Source organism: Manacus candei, unplaced genomic scaffold (genome assembly GCF_025592945.1).
Source record: "Manacus candei isolate 608988 ecotype Guabito, Panama unplaced genomic scaffold, ASM2559294v1 h1tg000060l, whole genome shotgun sequence".
NCBI classification, from domain to species: Eukaryota; Metazoa; Chordata; class Aves; order Passeriformes; family Pipridae; genus Manacus; species Manacus candei.
In genome coordinates, this window is record NW_026138108.1 from 9,904,012 (window position 1) to 9,924,006 (window position 19,995).

General features: G+C 35.2%; 1 protein-coding gene across 5 annotated transcripts in view; it reads right to left on the bottom strand.

The window, feature by feature from the left end:
* The window catches only part of SBF2 (SET binding factor 2), a 257,500-nt gene that overhangs the window by 13,118 nt on the left and 224,387 nt on the right, over positions 1-19,995 (bottom strand). For 3 of the 5 annotated variants that reach the window (XM_051803856.1, XM_051803855.1, XM_051803857.1), the window contains 6 exons: positions 16,471-16,655; positions 13,050-13,226; positions 10,006-10,107; positions 8,637-8,822; positions 2,157-2,283; positions 981-1,108 (listed from right to left, as the gene is read on the bottom strand). In XM_051803856.1, the coding sequence (XP_051659816.1) occupies positions 981-1,108; positions 2,157-2,283; positions 8,637-8,822; positions 10,006-10,107; positions 13,050-13,226; positions 16,471-16,655 (905 nt within the window). Of the gene's footprint in view, positions 1-980; positions 1,109-2,156; positions 2,284-8,636; positions 8,823-10,005; positions 10,108-13,049; positions 13,227-16,470; positions 16,656-19,275; positions 19,348-19,995 lie in introns of all 5 variants that reach the window. The other 2 variants (XM_051803854.1, XM_051803853.1) reach the window with 1 other exon arrangement.

Consider the following 19,995-nt stretch of genomic DNA (forward strand, 5'->3'; position numbering starts at 1 on the left):
CTTGCACCACCACGTTACTAGGTGAGCATAAATGTTGTGTGTGGGATAAAAGTGGCTGCACTGCTGACTGCAATAATGATCTGATGCAGATTCAAGACACCTTAAGGAAAATAATCTTATTTTTTCTTCTTTTTAAATAAGTTTGGTCTATATAGCAGATTTGAGTGCAAAGTATGTTAAGATAAAATGTGGTGAACAACTGGAGGAAAAAGGAAAACCAACAAACACCAACAAAAACATCAGTGGTGCCATGGCCTCAGAGGCAGTGGAGATGTCCTGTCATTATGTTTTCTGGTGGACAGACACACAAACAAATGATTTATTAGGGTGAATCTCACTGCCAAAGCAGGAGAGAGTGGTACAGGAATGAATATTTGTGGGACAGTGGATGGTAAGGACACCTTAAATCAGCCTTGTCTCCAGAGCTACATTAAGAACAGCACCTTTTTCTCGCAGCTCTTGAGATATCTTCTTACCTGGCTATTGCAGAATTCTACAATGTTGAGTGTACTATGAATTTTATGTAATTACTCAAGACACAGTCCAATCTAATGGGCATACAATATCACATGAGACAGCAATACAGATAATGTGATTCAATCAGATTGTTATGAAAAGTGTCCCATTATGACTCTAAGCTCAGTTCCCCTTAACTGTGGTTTGGCCTATGCAATTTTTTTTTTAACAATATGTGTAAACTTTAAGACAATTTTAAAATAATTCATATAATTAATGAAATCAAACAATGATCCTTATTTAGATCACCATAAATGCACGTTCCAGAATTTGGCCCTTTAAATGATATTTCCATGACTAAGATGACTGAGATTATCAGTCTATGAAACATTGACAAGTCAGTCAAGTAGGGTCAGTTTTGTCCACCAAATGCTTAATTCAGATCAGAACAATTAAGATATCAAAATATACTCAAGGAATCACCCAGGATAATAAAACACTTGTACTTAAAAAAAAAATCATACCTCCATCTCAGCAGGGGCATAGAGGTAATTGAAGAAAATAGGGCTCCTTTTGTGCATCTTTTCAATACATTCCCAAATACAAATTCCTTTTTTGGCATGTTTATCTCCTTTATCTTCAAACAGTGTCCCTAGGGAAAATAAGAATAGCAAAAAGATAATGTTATGATACCACATAACAAATGCTAAAGCACAGCCTAAAGGAATTTCAGAGAGTAAAGGTACAGTCAAATCTACTATTAAAGGCCATGTGACAAGAAATTGTATTTGATGAAACAACTGCTGTGATTTGCAACTGCAACTATTCAGTATGGTTATATCTATAAGCCTGTTACAAAATTTACTGAGATACTTGAGTGTGTTTCTGAATGTCCTTCTCTGCCTGCAGCTCTGCTGACTCAGCAGAGCACCAACTCCACAATCCATACTGGAAGGAACCATAGGAGGTCATTGACTCCAACTCCTTGCTTTTGTTAAAATGAAGGTAAATAATAGAAATTAACTTTTTTGTCGAAATAAAATGGTTGCTCAAATCTAGTCTGTCCCCAGGTACAACAGGTTCTAAGAAAAGCATTACAATTGACCAGCTGACCACGAGAACCAGCCCACAAAGCAAAGGAATTCAGAGCAGGTGTTTAGTGAACAAGTTCCAAGAACAGCCTTGACTGTGGTTGTGTAGGCTTATTAAGAAAGTAGGTAAGGCCTTGGAACCAGTAAGGTTGCACATGACAGATGGAGTACAAAAGAAAATACAAAAAGAGAAACGCTGAAGAGAATGCAAGAGAAAGAAGCGAGAGATAATAGATGGAAAGGCTTTTCTTTCTTGAAACTTCATGCACACTGAAGGATTCCCAAGGACTCTGTTTCTGTTAAAAGAAGGTATTTAGTAGGGGAAACAGAACTATGTGGATAAATTGCTAAAACCCACTCAGGCAAGGCACTAATTTCTTTCACTTTCTCTTAGTCCCATCAATGGCACGGCTCAGGAATCACTGATGCAGAAAATTCTACATGTTCTTCAACTCCATTTTGCTTTTTATACCTGAAATGCAATTCATTACACCATCACCATGAAACTACTGGACCATCTTAAACTAGGCAAAGTTTTGTAAACCAAACAGAGGAGAAAAATACCAAAAACTACAAAAGTAATATGCAAGAAACAAACATCACACATACCATGTTCTAGTCTTTCATAGTCTGAATCCAGAAGAAATGTTTTAAATCGATTTGATATGTGATGAAAAGCCAGAAACTTCAGATAATATTGATTGAACTCAAACTCTGTCGGGTATTGGTTATGAATCTAAAAAAAATTAAAAAAAAAGAAAAAAAAGGAAAAAATGTATATTGAGGTATAATACAAATAGATATGTAAGAAATAATAAAGTGAAATGACAGCAAAATAATTCCGCTGTGAATGCTGAAAAAGAATGGATCCATAAGCATTTTGTCTAAAAATATTTTAAAGCTAAATAAATTCATGTATTGTCTATGCTGCAGAAACATTTCAGAACAGAGTGTACTGTATAATAAGCAGTATTATACTCTGTACAAACCCCAGAATTCTTCAAAGGAATCAAACTGGATATAAATCTTCTGTGATGACTCTTGAGACACCATGTAACTTCACAGGCAAAGATGCTACTCCTTGGATGTGGCTGGAAATGAAGCCTTAATTGGAAGGTTTTGCAGTGGATTTCTTGCTATTACTCACAACCCCACATAGCAGACATGTACAGAGAAAATGCTGCAAACGATATTCCATCTACCACTCCTGAAACAGCTAATTTCTCAAGTACTTTCTAGTCTACACATATTTCTTCCTTTTCAAAATTTGACCCAAAATATTACAATATGAAAAACCTCTCACACTGAGCAGGTGCCTTGCCATTATTCTTTTAAAACTGTGAAATGTATGTAACACCCTAAATGGTTATCCTTATTAGGTTGGGTATCTATCCAATTCAGTGAATGTCTCCAACAGGAGTCAGGAGCAAATACTTAAGAAAACTATACAAGATCATCAGAGTACAGCACTGTGGGATAGCTGATTCTTCACAATTGCTTCCTCTTTAACATTATCCTAAAGACCCTGGTGTAAGATTTTACACATGAAGTTTAATATTCATGGCAAAAGTTTTTAGCACTAGTTATTCATGCTTGATATCCACATAAAATGAACGATTCTAAAAATCTTGATGAGATATTGCTCAGAGAAATTCCATGTTAATTTAAAATTTAAAAATTACTCTTCAAATAAATTTATGACTCATGATCATTATTTTCGGAATTAAACATGGTAATTAACTGAAAATTCCTAAGTACAGTGGAAATATGTACAACTTGCAATTGAAAAAGAAATTGCTGCTTGAATTTCACAGTTCAAATATGTCCTACTGTGCTTTATTTAGCTTCACATCAAACCTGTAAAATACCTTTAGTTCTGCAAGCTTACCCTGCCTTATCTTTTTCATTTCCACCACTCATTTTCCCAATTCATGTTTTCTATCTAGTCTCTACTTATCAGTTACTCAGTGGAGAAATGGGGCTTTTTTCAGTACTTATGGGACTTGTACTAGACTACTTGAAGCTCCTTATGTTTAGATTTTGTCATATACCAACTGAAAAAACCCCAACCAGCTAAATAAAGGGAAAAAAAGTGTTTAGCAAGGAAAGGTTGTCTACCAAACAGTGACTGAAAGGACCTAAAAACACATCCACAGCATTTCAGTCAGAGAATTTGTTGCTCTCGTATCTCACTATGAGCTTGGGGCTAGGCATTTCAAATGCTAAAATACTTTAAGACATCTCAGTTCAATATAACCACACTGATTTTATCCCCACTTCTCTCCTCATACAAATGACTACATTCCTGCACTGATTTGTAAGAACAGTTAAGCAGAATTTTTTCTATAATAAATTCAAGGCTCCAACTTCATAGACTAAGCAACATTGTAGTTCTCTTTATAAAAAAAAAAACATTTTTTTCTGCCACATATTAAATTAAAATATAATTCAAGTACACTGATTCTGTTCAAAAATTACTATTGGGCAGAAATCCAAAAAAGCTCTGCATGTGTGTGCATCTGGACACACACATACGAGTACTTCAATACACATTTTCTCCTTGTGTTAGGGGAAGTTTTCTTTAATATACAGTAAGAAGGAAAGATGATATTCTGCTAGTTTACATGATTTATACGGGGTCTAATTTCTACTTTCTTAATTTCTACTTATGGTCCAATCATTATTTTAATACACACAAGAATTACAAGAATAAGCTGCTTGTAAAATCCTGCCATGGATCTAAGTGTTGTGGGTGATCCCATTTATGAGATTTCTGGAACCAGAAGCAATTAGAATTTACTATAATACAATTTACTTTTTAAGAGAAAACAACTATATGACATTTCTTTGATAAAGATTAATAATATAGTCATTGATGTTGCTTGTGTTTTAACATTTGTGGTTGATTTCAGAACACCTGGAGATTGGAAAAGATTCCATAGTTAGGTGAAGTGAATACTGTTACTGTTGATTTGTTTAGCTGCAGTGCAGTTAAACTAAGATATTAGGGACAAAAGCTGCTGATAAAATAAAGCTCCAGCATCAGACATGATAAATTAGAAATTTAACACAGGAGAAAATAATTGTGTTAATTTAAGCAATTAAAAATAACTACAAAAGAGATACTGTTATTACTTGTAGGCAAAACAGCCCCTTAGGTTGAGGTTAAATGTAGCTGATTTTTCTCTGATAATCCTTTCGTGGCATTTCAGTTAATTCGTTGATTTTAAGGGATATGCTCAAATATTACATGTAAAATACAAGCAATGTTTTACACTTTATAATTTCAACACTTACCACCTAGAAAGATAAGTCTACAGGGACAAAGTAACTGCATTATTTTTTAAAATGCTTAATCTCCATAATATATGAACATTTAAAACCTGATTAGACCTACAGGTGTTTCTAATACTATGATTAAAGAAACTCAATATTTTAGAATTCTTTTCAAAATCACTGTTCCCACAGAAGTATTTTCCAAATGTATTTAATAATCTTGCATATTTATCAGCCTTCTTTAGTTTTCCAAAACTTCTATCAGCCTCAGTTTTCTAAAATATTCTGTTTTTTCTAAATTCCATTATACATCAATATTTACTTAGTATAAACGAGAAATATAGTACTCCAAACATCCTTAGCTAGTAATCACTGCTAGGCTACTCCTGCAAACACTGGAATATCTGAATATATCTACCATGGGAGTAGCACACTCACCTCCTCTTACACAGAGTGCTGTAACAGAGCTCGTTATTGAGCTTAAGAGAAGTCAGCTCTAGAAAATCATCCTGTTTTAATTATATTTAATAAATTACCAAATAGACACAGAAGAAAAATAAGAAAAGCTTCCTCACTGACATCACTTGCATAAACTCAGTCTCCTTAGAAGCAGAGAAAGTATGTGCCAGATGCTGCTATTGTGAAAGACTGATTTTGCATTAATAATTCAGCTGACACCTGGAGATATTGGCATAAACAATGACTTTTTATAAGATGATGCAGTTCTAATTTAGGAATCACTGCTTCAGTTGTTTTCTCTGTATCTTTAGTTTAACCCATGACAATAATGCATGTAATGGCTCTGTGGTGACTTTCTGACTGTACCTCCTATATGGAGGTACACTAATGGTTAAAAATATTTTGAAAGGACCAAACATCTATTTCCAGTTAATAGGCAATTTTAAAAAACTGATCATAATATATTCAGGGTCAAATTGCAATCTAGCTGGATTCTGTAGTTGTCTAACAAGTTGCATAGAAACCAATGAAGCTTAACAAAAATTTTCAAGTACAAATGTTTACTAAATTTATTTTTTACAGTAAATTCCTAGGAAATTTCCATTAATTTGACTCCAAAATAATTTCCCTAGAATTTACAACCATACTGTTACAATTTGGTATGTCAATAGTATGCCATCATGAGTTAGAAGACTAATCTTCATAAATTTGGTTCTAGAAAACTTACTCAGAATTGCATTCTCAATGGGATGCTAAGTCATTTATCTTACAGATTTTTTTCTAATAGCAAACTAGTATAAATTATCTATATTACACTGATTATGCAACAGAGCTCTGTTCCCATGCCATGTCTTGGATAAAGACAACACTGGGTAAAAAGATTATAACCCCTACACAGCCCTACCTTTCCTCACACAAAGTTACTGCCTCCTTCAGACTGAGCTGCTGAACTGCTTCTAATGGTCTTTTCTACCAAATCTTTTCTATCATTTTGGCTGGAAAAGGCAGGCAGGGTCACGTGAAGCCCTCAGCTAACAGACTGGAGGGGTGCTGACTCCACCGGAGCAGCAGTAATGAACAGCTCCAGATGGGCTGCAGGAGGTAATCCTCCTGCTGACACTGCTGCAGCCAGGGCACGTGGACACAGCCCAGACTCACAGACCAGGAAATACAGACCTTTCTGTAAAATGTGTCTGCTAATAACCTGTACCCTTTATAATGCCTCGGAAGGATAGAGAAGAGTCAGATATCTGTGTCGCGCACCAAAGCCGCTGTCTGAGGTGAACTACAAAGGCAATGCTCTTCTGTTTCCCTGGTACATTCACATTTCAAGCAGCAGTGTCTTAGGCACCTTGCAGCCTGAGGCAAAATCATACCTGACAGTTGTTAACATCAGGGATTTATCCCACTTTACATTTCATCCTAACTTTTAAAGGTGGGATGATTGTAACTCACTATTATATGATCCTAGAGCTGCAGACTGCGTTAAACATAACTTAAAAGAAACCCCAAGAGTTCTGCCATGAAGAAAACATGGTAAATTCTATTTCATGACAATAAACCAAAATTGTTGAATTTAAATTTTAACTTTGTTCTGGATAACCCATTTGTTCCAAAGTCTGTGTGATCTCTGGACTCAAGAAAAAAACACCATAGAGGTATGCGTGGATAATTTCCTTGCTTTTCTTTATGCCAACTTTCTAAGATTTATTACAGTAGAACTGGAGCAAAGTGTTTCAAGGGTCAGAAAGAGGATGTAGGCATCAGCAAATGGTTGATGGGGAGATGCTGGAGTGATTCACTTTGAAATTATACTACTGCTTAAAATCAAATATAAGTTCACTCCATTCCACTAATAGACAGAGCTATACCAATCAGGTAATTTAAGCTTAGAGAAGACTCCTGACAGCAGAGAGAATACAGCACCATGACCAAAATGTATGATTTACATGCAGAATTGAACAAACCACCAGGCAGATGGGTTTCAGTACTGAAGACGGGTTTCAGTATTGAATTGCCATTGCAACCAAGAATATATTTTTTCTACTTCAGAAAAGGAGCAACAACCCTAAGCCTATTTTAAGAAACAGTTAGTGTGACAACTGGGCAGATTAAGAATGAAAGATGCAGTACTGATTCTTTTTAGAGAAATCTCCCTATTTAAAATAAAACAAACCCGAGCACCACAACCATTGGGAAAGAGAATGATGGAACAGGAGATATGACAAATACTTCTAAGGTTTCCCTAAGGGGAATGCTGTAGGAATCAATCCAAATTCCGAGGATATGATTCATTAACTTCCAAAACAGCAATAATGATGACTGTTGGTGTTTAGCATTGGGATGCAAATAAAGTTTTTCTTTTCAGTAACATGCTCTTCTGTAAGTCTTTACTCATCTTCTTATAAACTCATTCATTATCAATCTGACTCATATCTGAAGATGGTTTCTCACTGGTTTAGCAAGTTATTTAATCTGTGGAGTTTGCTTCAGGTAGCAGAGTAAGTCTACTTACTGACTTCTCTTTCATGCAAGTATTCACTATGAACATGTCTTCCCAGTAAGAAGGCTGGTGCTTCAACAGTTATCTTCTGTGAGACATGGTCATCCATAAATTTTAATACAGGTTAATAATGTTAAGGAGACTTTCAGCTTTTCCAGTGAGAAAAACAAGAGAAGTGTGACAAGAAGGACACAGGTACAAAGGAACTGTGCAAGCGCCTATCCTGGGTTTGCATACACAGAAACTCTGCGAAGAATTTACATTGACTGGTTTCAAATCAAGAAAAGGATAGACTTCAGAATCAACTTGAAATGAGTATAATATTCTTAAACTAACCTCTTCCTACACAACACAATTGTTGATGTCCCTCTTCTTCTGAACATGTACTACATAAAAAAATCAGAAGATCTCAGGACCCCTGGTTTATGGCTATCATTGTTTCCAGAATTAATGAAGTACAAGGCCTTTTCAAGGCTCATCATCAGCACAAGGCATTAAAAAATGTCACTGTAAAAATCAGTCAATTCCTTCTTCTGAATAAAGATGTTTTTAAGCTAAGACTGCCAAAAGCCAGTCTTAGCTTAAAAAACTTTTATTTGAAATCTCCACATATATGACCTTAATAGATCCATACTGCCAATCATCCTTCTTAGTCTGCTTTGTGCAGATGGGTCAGTCTCCTCTAGACAACCACTCCTCTTCTTGAGGTGCACTCCATTCACTTTAATAAAAACTAGAGAAGGACATTACTAGCCTTCTCAAACCCTTATCCACAACGTCTAAAATATTGGCATATACACATTTCTTTATGTATCCTTCTTGTAAATAAAGTTAGATAGAGGTTGACTTACCTGATGCACACAGTCTAAGAACTGTAAGAAAACAGGAGCAAATCCACTACCCTGACAATTGAGACTCAGATTACTACGTTGACTGAATTTATGACCAAAAGAGAGCCATTCTTTTTCCACCAGCATTCGGAAGCCTTCAAGTGTCCTATAGAAGGGATCACTGAGTAACTGCACCAGAGATACCACCTGGATCACAAGACAGGATATATTGTGTTAAGAGTGACAGAAGTTAGGAGAACCCTTTAGTAAATGAACATAAACATTCCATAATCTGTTTATCGTTCAAGAAAACAAAAGCTTTCATATAAACTCAATGGCAAGTATTTTATCACATACATTAAGTATTTTTATAAAACAAGTCAAATAATATCTCATATGAAAAAGCTTCAATTAAACTGAGGCTTCATAATATCAGTAAAAGTCAAATCTAAGCAACTACAGACTGGGGAAGTCATCACAATGATTACTACATTTAATGGCATTGGAAATAAAACCACTTCTATCATAAACAGTTTTAAGGCAGAATCTGCTACCTCAGCAAAGAAAGCATTAAAGAATTGGTCCTGAGCTTGACTTTAGATTTCCTGCAGCACTGCCATGCTATGATGATTACCAGCCAACTTCAGTCTGTCTTTATAAGCAGCATCTCAGGAGACTTGAAAATACAGCACAGACTGCTTCCACTTCCAGCTATGCACGTCCTGTTCTCTATTCTTTACTGTTTGACAGTGATTCTAATAATTACATTAACATTCTTTTGTGAGTTGTTTACCTGGTATGAGGATGCTGGTTGCACATGAGGTTTTTATTTACAGACTTATTGATATCTGTGTTTATCTTCTGAATTATGAAACAACTGCATGGACACAATGCCTTTACAAAATGAGGCACCGGGTCTTCGTTCACTTAATTTATAGTTTGTGGTGATCTGTCCTTGCAGCAGGTGCTACAGTCACTTTGGCACAAATTTAGTTTTCTCCCTGTGTGTGGTCTCCTAACTCCATTTATGGAGTGAATGGAAGAGAATGAATTTCTTCTGTGTTTAGAGTGTAGTATGTTTAAAAAGAACAGTTGTGGCAACTTTTAGCTTTCATTCTTACATATGGTCAGGTGCAGGAATGCTGATTTTGTATCTAAGCCTTAGAATTGTTAAGTACATCTGGACCTTTGGAACAAATTCATTTTAAGGAACTATTTCATGGTGTAAATTGCAAATGAATGCAAGGATTCATGCATTCTAGTTTTGTCTCTGCTGCCACAACACAAATTTATCAATGTTATAGCAAATCATCTGTCACTTGTGTAAAACAGTAATGCTCGGTGTTTTTTCTTAATATTTAGCTATTTCAAGGTTTTAATAGCATCTTACTTGTGCAGTTATATCCCAGCCATCTTCCAAACAAACCATAACAGAAGAACCATTTTCCAGGAGTTCAGAGATGATCACGCCCAGTTGCATTATCCTGTGAAGCTATAAAGCATTATGAATGAATAATGTACTCAAGCATAAGATAAATTTCTAGGTAATATCAATAACTAGAATATTTTAGCACTTAATATTTAAAAAGGTGTTCTGAGATTAACATACAGCACAGAGAAACACGTTGATGCAACCGATTAGACAACAATAAAATGTAGCCGTCTAAGAATTTCCATCTGAACTACAATAAAACTAGGGAAATTTTTGAAGATAGGAACTTAAACTATTAAAGCCAATGAGTAGTGTAATAAAATAGCTGTCATAAAAAGGAGAATGGCTGACAGATTTACTGTAGAGGAATTCCATCCTGGGCTTAACACTAAAATAATTTCCTGTGAAATGTTAAGGTTCCATAAAGTCACTAAGTATTTTGATGGAGAACCTATGTAAGATATTTACAAGATAATATTTTTAATGCTTAGTTCTGATGGAAGTTGGAAATTAATGAATTGAAGAATAATAACACTACTTATAATCAAACCACAAATGCAAAAATAGACCCAGAAACAGTTCAGATAGTTGGGCAGACAGGCTAAAACATATGGAAAGAGGACACATTAATTATTTGAACTTGATACTTATTATGCAGTGATGTTAAAATTCCTTGAGCAGGTGAGTTAGTTGATTTCTCTGGAAGACTTATTGACTTGAATGATGCCATTTCAAATGTGATAGGTATAAGCAGGATGAAAAAATTCAGGTGAATCTGAGCAACTTTATCTTACAGTGAGACTTCACATTGTTTTTACTAAAAGGAAAAACGCTATGATGTTTCCACTGTTTTTGTCGTACTATGACAGCACTCTTGTAAACAATGAGATAATATAACATATAAACAATTCAGCTTTTTACAGTATTGCTCTTTGGGGAGCACTGAATATAACCAACCAATAGAAGCAGTAGGAAAGATGAAAGCCAGAAAGGAGGAAGAAAACAGTATAGGAAGACAAATAAGAAATGGCAAGAAACATCTAAGACCATTTATGCAAAGAAAAGTAAGTTCAGAAAGGACAGAAGGCACAGGAGAGTGAAAAGAAAATTAAACTGAAGAAAATAAGAGGAAAAATGTTCAACCAAACAAATAGCTAAACACTAGAAAATTCATCATTGTTTTGGGCAGTCTGATTTTTTCCTCTTAAAAAACCACCAATCTGATGAATATTACCATGGAAATTGTGATGGAAAAACCTTGACTCCTCTGAGCGTTCAAGTAGCCATTAATTAGGAAAAAAAAACCTAAACAAAGTTTCCTTCAATTTGTTATAGAAAACCACTGAAAAAAGCACCACTTTTACAACCACAAGCAGCTAGTTTATTGTTCTATACTTTCTCAGGCAGTAGAACAGAAGAAAGGCTGTTTTTTCCCATTCTTAATGAAGAAACTTATATGCAATCTGGTTAGACATATTCAGTCTTAAAAATGCAAACCACGCATTTTTATAATTTGCATTCAGAACACAGGGCAGCATTTCAAATTTCTTCTTATGTATTCACATTCTTATAAAGAGAGAGTTAGTCCTTACAGTGTTAAAATCAATAATGTTAAACTTCTATTGCCCAGAAGAGGAAAGCATAATACAATAAAAACACATTTCCTAAATGACAGATCTGTGTTCTTTCACGGGAATAGTAGAAAATGTGCCAGATCATAAATTAACTTTATCACATAAGTCACATATGACGTGATTTAAAGCAGAGAGATGTGGTTTAAATGTCACACAGCTAGTGTGTGACATTATGATCTAGTCCTGAGCAAAGAGTGACACACTCAAAGCAAAGAGTGATCCTCTGAAACAGGCCAAAAGTGTTATCTCCCCTCAGTCTCTCTGCTGCTATAGGGACATGTTTATTTCCTCAAAGTGACATTCAATTTGTTTATCTACACTTATCAACTCGCTCAACTCCACTGCACCTGAAAATGTTCACACAACGAGGGAGTCACGTCCTCATGCTCTTCCCACTTTTCCCCTTTCTGAAAAACATGTTGGCCAGGCACAGCCATGACCAGCTCCTTGCTCTCCATGGAGTGGCCACACCTCAGGGAAGAAGTTAAGCCACTTGTTGCACTACAGCACATTTCAATCAGGAGTGCATTTTCAAATGTGGAATTACTGAAATGACTGTGTTACTCACATGTATTTCCTCTCTGAGAAATCAGCATAAAAAATTCTGTTTTGTATGATTAATTGCATTTGAGAAGAATATATACAGCAGCAGATTCCACACACAACAAGCAACTGTTAAAAAACATTCACTATAATTAAAATGGTTTTAGATTTACAAAGAGCTGGCTTTCCCATATCCTTCTTCATTTGAATCTTGCAAAGTGTGTTCCAGTCTTGCCTTTGTTTGGTTAATACTTATGTAAGGGAATATGGGATAGGGAAATAAAGATACAGATTCAAAGAGATCAGATTAACACACATACAAATCCTCTCTTCTCAACAAGCACTTCCCCACATCCCACAACAGGCAACAGATGTTTGCTTTATTTGTTAACTTGTGCATATTGAAATTCAGGGTGGGAACACATATGAAGAGTAGAATGTTGGTTTTAAAATAAAAATGCTTATTTATTGTTCTACATTTTTTTCCTGATTTTTAAAATACATAAAATAAGAAAAAACAGTTAAAACCAAGACCATAAATCTATATAGACAGAAAAACCAGTGATCTCTTCTTGTGTATGTGTTCCATGCTACAAAACATAAATTATGCTATAAAAAATGCCTCCCAGATTAGTCAATGTTATGATTGTATTAAAATAATAATACTTAGGTAATGACAGAATTGATAGTATGTGAAGTAATTGAAATGAGCAAAGAAGAACAGCTGGTTAGAACACAATAGTTCTCTGTCAGAAGAGCCTGAAATTTATTTTGTGTGAGCAGTACTGCGTATAGATTATCAGAAGTATCTGTCATATAAATTACCTGTGGGAACCACTCTGACTCCCCAAGTGCTTTAAGGAATGTTGCCTCAGAATCAGTAGGAATTGTGCTGGGAACACAAGCTCTCATCAGCTTTTTAAAGCTTGCCTTTGTCTGTCGGATGTCACTGAATTCAACAGGAACAAATTCACAATTCAAAGCAAAATCAAGTTTGAACCCCTGTATGAAAAGGACAACAGCAGATGTAATTTAAAAGGGAAGCATATTTTTCACTGACAGACTCCTTAAATCCCAAAGTGTTGTCTGCTTTATTGCTAAATAATTTAATTCCTAATTCACCTGCCCAGGATAATAAAAATCCTTACACCACTTGGAAAATGAACCATAACAAAGTACTATTCTACTCCTCACAACAGCAGAATGAACTGCACAGTAGTCATATTTTTAATAATAAATTTAGTAGTAATACTACTGAAAAACTAGAGTCGAGTGACAAATCTGTTGAGTTCTTTACACACAACATAATGTGTTTCCTTTAGCATTTTTAAAGCAAATTAGCAATAAATAAATAAAAATTAACATAACTATGGATGACATACCAACAGTGCAGGAGAGATTCTGGGAGTCCAATAAAGCAGAAAACCCCTCAAACCCAAAAAGATCCATCACAACTACAAACTAGCTGACTCATCTAAGCAGTCACTGTACACTGAGACAGTTGTTTGCCTGAAGTACCTAGTTCAGCACAGAATAGCAGGCAGAGAATACCAGTTTTCCTAACAGAATTCCTCTTGTTTTATTTAACTTACTACATTTAGAGAACCAGTAATAATAGAGAAGGACCAAATTAAGAAAATAATTTAGTTAACTGAAAAAAAAATCCAAAACAATGGACTATGATGAAAAGGATAATATGGAGAACATTAAGAGGAAAAACAATTCTCATGTATGAAGCACCACTGAAGATGTTAATGCCAAACTTTTTGAGTTTTCTTCAGAAATTGCTCTTTCATTGAATTCAACTTGGCCTGCAAATAATTTTCATTAAGCTCCTTCATAGGATGCCAAGTGAAAATGTGGTAAAGCGAAAGCCCAGGTTTAATTATGTTTGTATTTTGTTATGGTTCAAATCCAAATTTAATAACTCACCTAGCAAACTTGCTTTCTTAGAATGTAAGTTGTAATAATGTATGACAAAAGCAATGAGAAAAGTAACACCATTTCCTTAAAATGTTGTACACTTCTGTTTGTATCATCGATTTATGTGACATGATATTTAGCAGAATAAAGCAGGTTTTTATAGGAGTCTACATCAGTAATGCATGCCCTTTACAAAGCTAAAAATTTCCAAGTTAGCAGGATGCTAGCAAAAACTAGGAAAGTACTTCACAATCAAAAATCAACAAGATTTCTTTATACTAAAACAAAACTTGAATGAATATATAGAATAAATACAAATCATTAATAGAAGGTTTAAAACACTTAATCACTATGCAATTTTATTCTTACATTTGCTAACACAATACACTCTTCTTTAGAAATGCCCAAAGGTGACTAATCTTCTGCATAACTGTGTTATTAAACAAAACAAACAAACAGAAAGTGAAAACCCCATGAGCCCTAAACCAGCAAGGAAATAATTCAGCATAATATAATGATCCTTGACGCTTCCAAATTATATACATCCTACTGTACTTCAGAATAATTCATGCTGATTTTGCCCAATGCTTGTTGCTTGTACATCCAGCAGTCAGCTCTTTCAATATTTTGCACAATAATACACACCTGTATGGTAATAGATTAAAAACATTTTAATCTATACCAAGCACTAACATATTATCCTCAACTGTTTGTGACTGCTGATACATCAACCAGCTTCTGTTGTTTGCACAAGTGGCCTAAAGGGGCACGTCAAAGCAGCAGACTGAAGTACAACTTTAGATTCATGATTGAACTCTTCATCAATCATTCATTAAGAAATCAAATAAATAGAAATGTGAATAGTTGTTATTATTGGATTATGGCAATTCAGTTCTGTGTAATTGATGCATTATTCTGGCACAGCATGATTCCTCCACCTCCCAAAAGAACAAAATTTCAGAAAGAATTGAATACTGATGTATTTTCCTCCTACCAGTAACTGTTTTTGAAGGTTATGTATTTCAAAAAATACGTATTATTTTTTGTATGTTCACATTTTGATTGAGAAAGTAGAAAACAACTGATTTTTCAATCTTCGAATGCAGAGGCTTAAAAAAAAAATCTGTAATCGTTTTTGGAAACAAGTAAAACTACCAAAAATTCATGTAGAGGATACTTGTTTCTTAAACAACTGCATATAAAATATTAAAATCTATCCAAAAAGGTGTATGAAACTGCAGACATCATGGTTCTCTTCATGTAATCAAATCAGGATGCTCAGAGTTCTCTTCTCATCGATTTGGCTTAATGTGAGTTTAAGTGTTGCCCACAGTAACGAAGGTTTCCTCCTCTGGTAATCGCTTTCCTGATTTACAACATTCCATTTCCTTCACAGCGTATTTCAACACATCGGGAAAAATAAAACTGCACTTTAAATCACCAAATAAGCCTGTTTTCCTATTTCCCCAAATAGCAATCACCGAGATGATGACTCAGCTGAACATCAGACAAGCAGTCAGCAGATTCAGAGTACAGTAGTATGTATTTAGGTGTGGCTCTGAAAGAAAGGACTTGTAAATGTATTTAAGTGTGGCTCTAAAAGAAAGGACTTGTAAATGTGGAGCTCCAGCACTTCCCTTGGAATATGAATGGTATCTGGAAGGGGCAGCAAGCTCCACTGCTGTTGCACCAGCCCCACTCCATCTGCCTACAGTCCCATTGTTCAGCTTTATCCCAGCAGTGACAGAGCAGAGCCCAACTGTGCTGCCCTTGCTCCTTGCAAAGCCAAGGCAGGACAGCAGTCGAGACAGTGAAGACACAGTGACTTCTGAATATGAAGGCTTTTCTGGATGCTCTGTTGCATAGCAAGGCATGTCTTTCCTAGCCATGCTTTTCCCAGTTTGAATGCTCTTACCTTGTACAAAAGCTATTCCATTCCTCTCCAGTCACCTGTTGCCCATCGTTGCATCTCTTACTTCAACTACACATTAATATTTGACCAAAAGCAACAAATGCATAGAACTTTTGTGGGTTTGAGCCTGATCTTTAACTGCTCTTCAAGATGATGTAGTATATTTTATGTTAACTTTGTTGTATTACATGACCACAGAGTTGGATTTTCACCACCCTAGCCCCCACTAAGTTATACAGTATTAATTGCTATTCTGCATATAGAAATACTTCTCATAAGACTTCAGACCTTTAGGAGAGTTATCCATCTGCCTTATCTAGAGTATTATTTCCTGTTTTGTAACATTAGAGTTATTGAACTCAAGCCAAATAAAAACTATGTTAACATAAAATAAAAAAAAATTGCCATTACCCGTAATTGAGATTTTTCTCCAAATATATAGAGGGCTGCTTGTCTTCTCAAAAGCTGACTTTGCAGAAAACTGCTGCTACTGTAGGAAGGAGTGTTATCTTTCCCTGCAAGTCTTGCACCAACATCAATGAATGGAGTCTGAGTGTTGATAAATCGGTTGCTTGAACGAAGACTCGCCCATACACCTTCATAAGGACGAGAAATATTTAAAAACCTCTTTGTGTGAGGCACTGAAGATCATAATTATTAAGGCATATGCTTAACATAATTTAGAAAGTAGAGTGCTTAAACATGTCACGTGCACCCCTCACAGGACATAATTAACAGCACATACTGGAAAGAAATATTTTCGTAACAAAACTTGTCGAAACCATCCTACTGCATCATCATGTAACCTAAAATACTAATCAAGCTCTGCACCAGCACTTTCTATTGTAGAGAAAATAGTTGCTATGATATCAGTAATATAATGATAAAATGAATCAGACCTTGCAAATAACATCTATTTAAGTGTACAGAAATGAAATTACTAATGTTCTTTTCAGAAAGTGGGACAAAAGTTTGAAGTACTTCCTTGTCAGGTATATTATTTTGGAAGTCTAACTATTAAGAATATTACATAATTGCTTTCTTCAAAAATGGAAATAATATCACTTAAAATTCCCTATTACCTAGAATTCTTATGTTCTTTTCACCCTACACAGTGTAATAGTATCAACCATATCATACTCTAACGAAAATGTATGTGAGGATGATCAGTTCAAATATCACATTTCAGGATAAAGTATTCCATATTGACTCTTGAAATGCCATGACTAAAATGCAGAATGCCACAAATTTTAGTTTTTAATTGTCCTTTCTAATGGACAATTAGAAATCAAAATGTATTAAAGAAAGTTCTTCTTTTAATCACATTGTAGCAGATGGGACAGTGGTACAGCTGTGTGAGCAGAGAGAAGGATGCCTAGATCACAGCCCTACACTTCAAATCACTGCTGTGGCAGCAGGGCATGGTACAGAAATCCCAAAATTAGCAACAACATGAGCTTGAAACAATGCAGTGGGATGTGGAAATGTGGAACCATGGACTCGCATCTGAAAGCAGCACAGCAATATTTGAATGGCTTCACATCAACCTCTCAGCAGCACTTTTAGTTTGCATATTGTGCCTTGCTGCTGCAGTTGTACTGTCATTTCCAGAGGAGGAAATTTCTACAGCACACAGACATGCTCTGATCTGATCATGCTTAAGTAAGTTTTGTGATTTTATCATGATAAAGCAGCAATAAATCAGATTGCCAAGGCCTGTTTAGCATTAGCAGAAGAAAATACAAGTAGTAAATACTTCTCTGTTTCTTGTGCCTAAGTTAATAACCATGATTTTGTGACATTGTGTGTCCACTGTGAGGTAGCTGAAAGGTACTTGGTTTTCAGAATATAAACAGCACTACTTGAAAAATGAAATTCCTTAAAGTATACTAAATTTGGCGTTCAAATGGCAGTGTGAAATTCTTTAACCCGATATGCACTAATCAGGTTATCAGAAGAGACTCTTGTCCACAAATCTGCGAAGAAAGATATCGAAAAGAGGTACCAGAAATATCTCATAGTAGTAGAAATTTAGATACTATAGGACCAACACCCCACACTCTTCAGGAAAATCTAATAATATGCATAGTTAACATTTCTTGCATAGAAGAAAAAGCTGCAGATAACAGTAAATTCCACTGAGATAGCTCAACCAGCAAAATAATTTTATTCTATTTTTTAGAAGCAGGATTACATTTCTATTGAAAAAATAATTCTGTACAGTAATCCTCAACAGGGACTTCTCTGTAGAGTTTAGCTTGTCTGCTTGTCTGGCTATTAGCCTGAGAGGTGAGCAAAGGAATCGGAGTAACTGGGAATGGCTGGCAGGAGCTCAGGAATCAGTAACAGTTCTAAACAGCTCCCACTTCACAGTCAGCCAGTTTTATAAACACCTCACCTAGTAAAGTAGAGTGTTTAGTATAAACTTCTATTCCACGTCTCAACTACTGCAGATGAAATAATAAAGATTTCAGGCAGCAGAATTCACAGCAAACATTGAATAAGAGAAATTAACTTCTCGTTCATTTGGTATGAAAAATGCTAGCTGCAACACAGACTGCTGTCCCCAGAGATGACACACACAGAAATACACAGCGACACTTGGGAGCATTTCATAAAAGCAGCCATCATTAGCACCTGCAGCACACCAAAAGCAACAAAACTGGTTACAAATACATGCACATGAACATGTTTACCAGAGATGGATAGCATGGATTAAAAGGAACAACTATGTTTCCATCCTAATTTTGCCTAGTAGCTTATTTTTTGTTACAGTATCTAGCATTCATTATTTAGCATATACTGCATTATTATGTCTTTCTGATGTGACAGAAATCAATTTTTCCCTGTTCACTAACCTTGACAATAATTATGGAAAGAAACTAATTGACTAGGTAACAGTATTTCTTAGCTATTATATTAAAGCAGCAGGAATACTAAATACTCTTTTCCAGAATAATTTTTTGCTGTTTAAAATTTTCACACCGAAAATTTCTATGTATCACTCTGTGTTAGATCAGTGTCACTGCATCATACATTCAATGGTCAAAAAATTCCAAAACAAAACAAAATCACAACACTGAGCTAAAAAATTAAAAATTTTGTTAATGCAGAATTAAAGTTGTCTGTCAGTATCACTTTAGAATGTGTTAGGATATTGTAGCAGCTATGAAGATGGTAGAAAAGAATGTGCTTTTAGGACACAGAATACAGTACCTTGATGGACTCTTTCCTTAGTTGCTGATTTGGAATTTGAATGAGTGAAACATTTATCTCTGTACCCAAGCACTGGTAGATAACAGTTAAGACAGAAGGAGGAGGAATGGAATGCACATTGCAGCGAAACACATTGCAGGAGAAAAGAAAAGGGTTACTTATTAATTTCCAAAGGTCTAGTATATATTGCATTTCTTTAAAGTACACGATTTATCAGACAGCACAAATCTTAGTCATCACAAGACAAAACATTAATCAAGCCACAAAATCAATATAAAATGGGAAGGAGGCATTCATTTATCAAAAAGGAATAATTTTCATTCTCATTGCAATAGCTTCAAACATGTAGCACAGCCATCATATGCTTTTCCATAATTATAATACCAAAGGAAATGCAGCAATTAAATCATTCTTATTGAAAGCTTCTACCCAGTTGCAAGTTAGCTTAATTAAAAATCCCAAACTTAATGCCTTTTAAAACAAAACTGTTTTAATCTAGGTGCATTAAGTGCACAGTTTGTTGGACCTCAAAATCAAAGCAGAGTGAAAGACATTTGTTCTACGCACCTCCAAACATTTTTAGAGGACCATGTACAAGTATATAATTTAGAAAACATGTAATATCTACCACACAAAGAGATTTCCTCTCCCCTCGCAAAACTTCTCATTTTCTGTGGGAGCCTGATATGTTTATCAGTGCATATATCTTTGCCTCAAAAA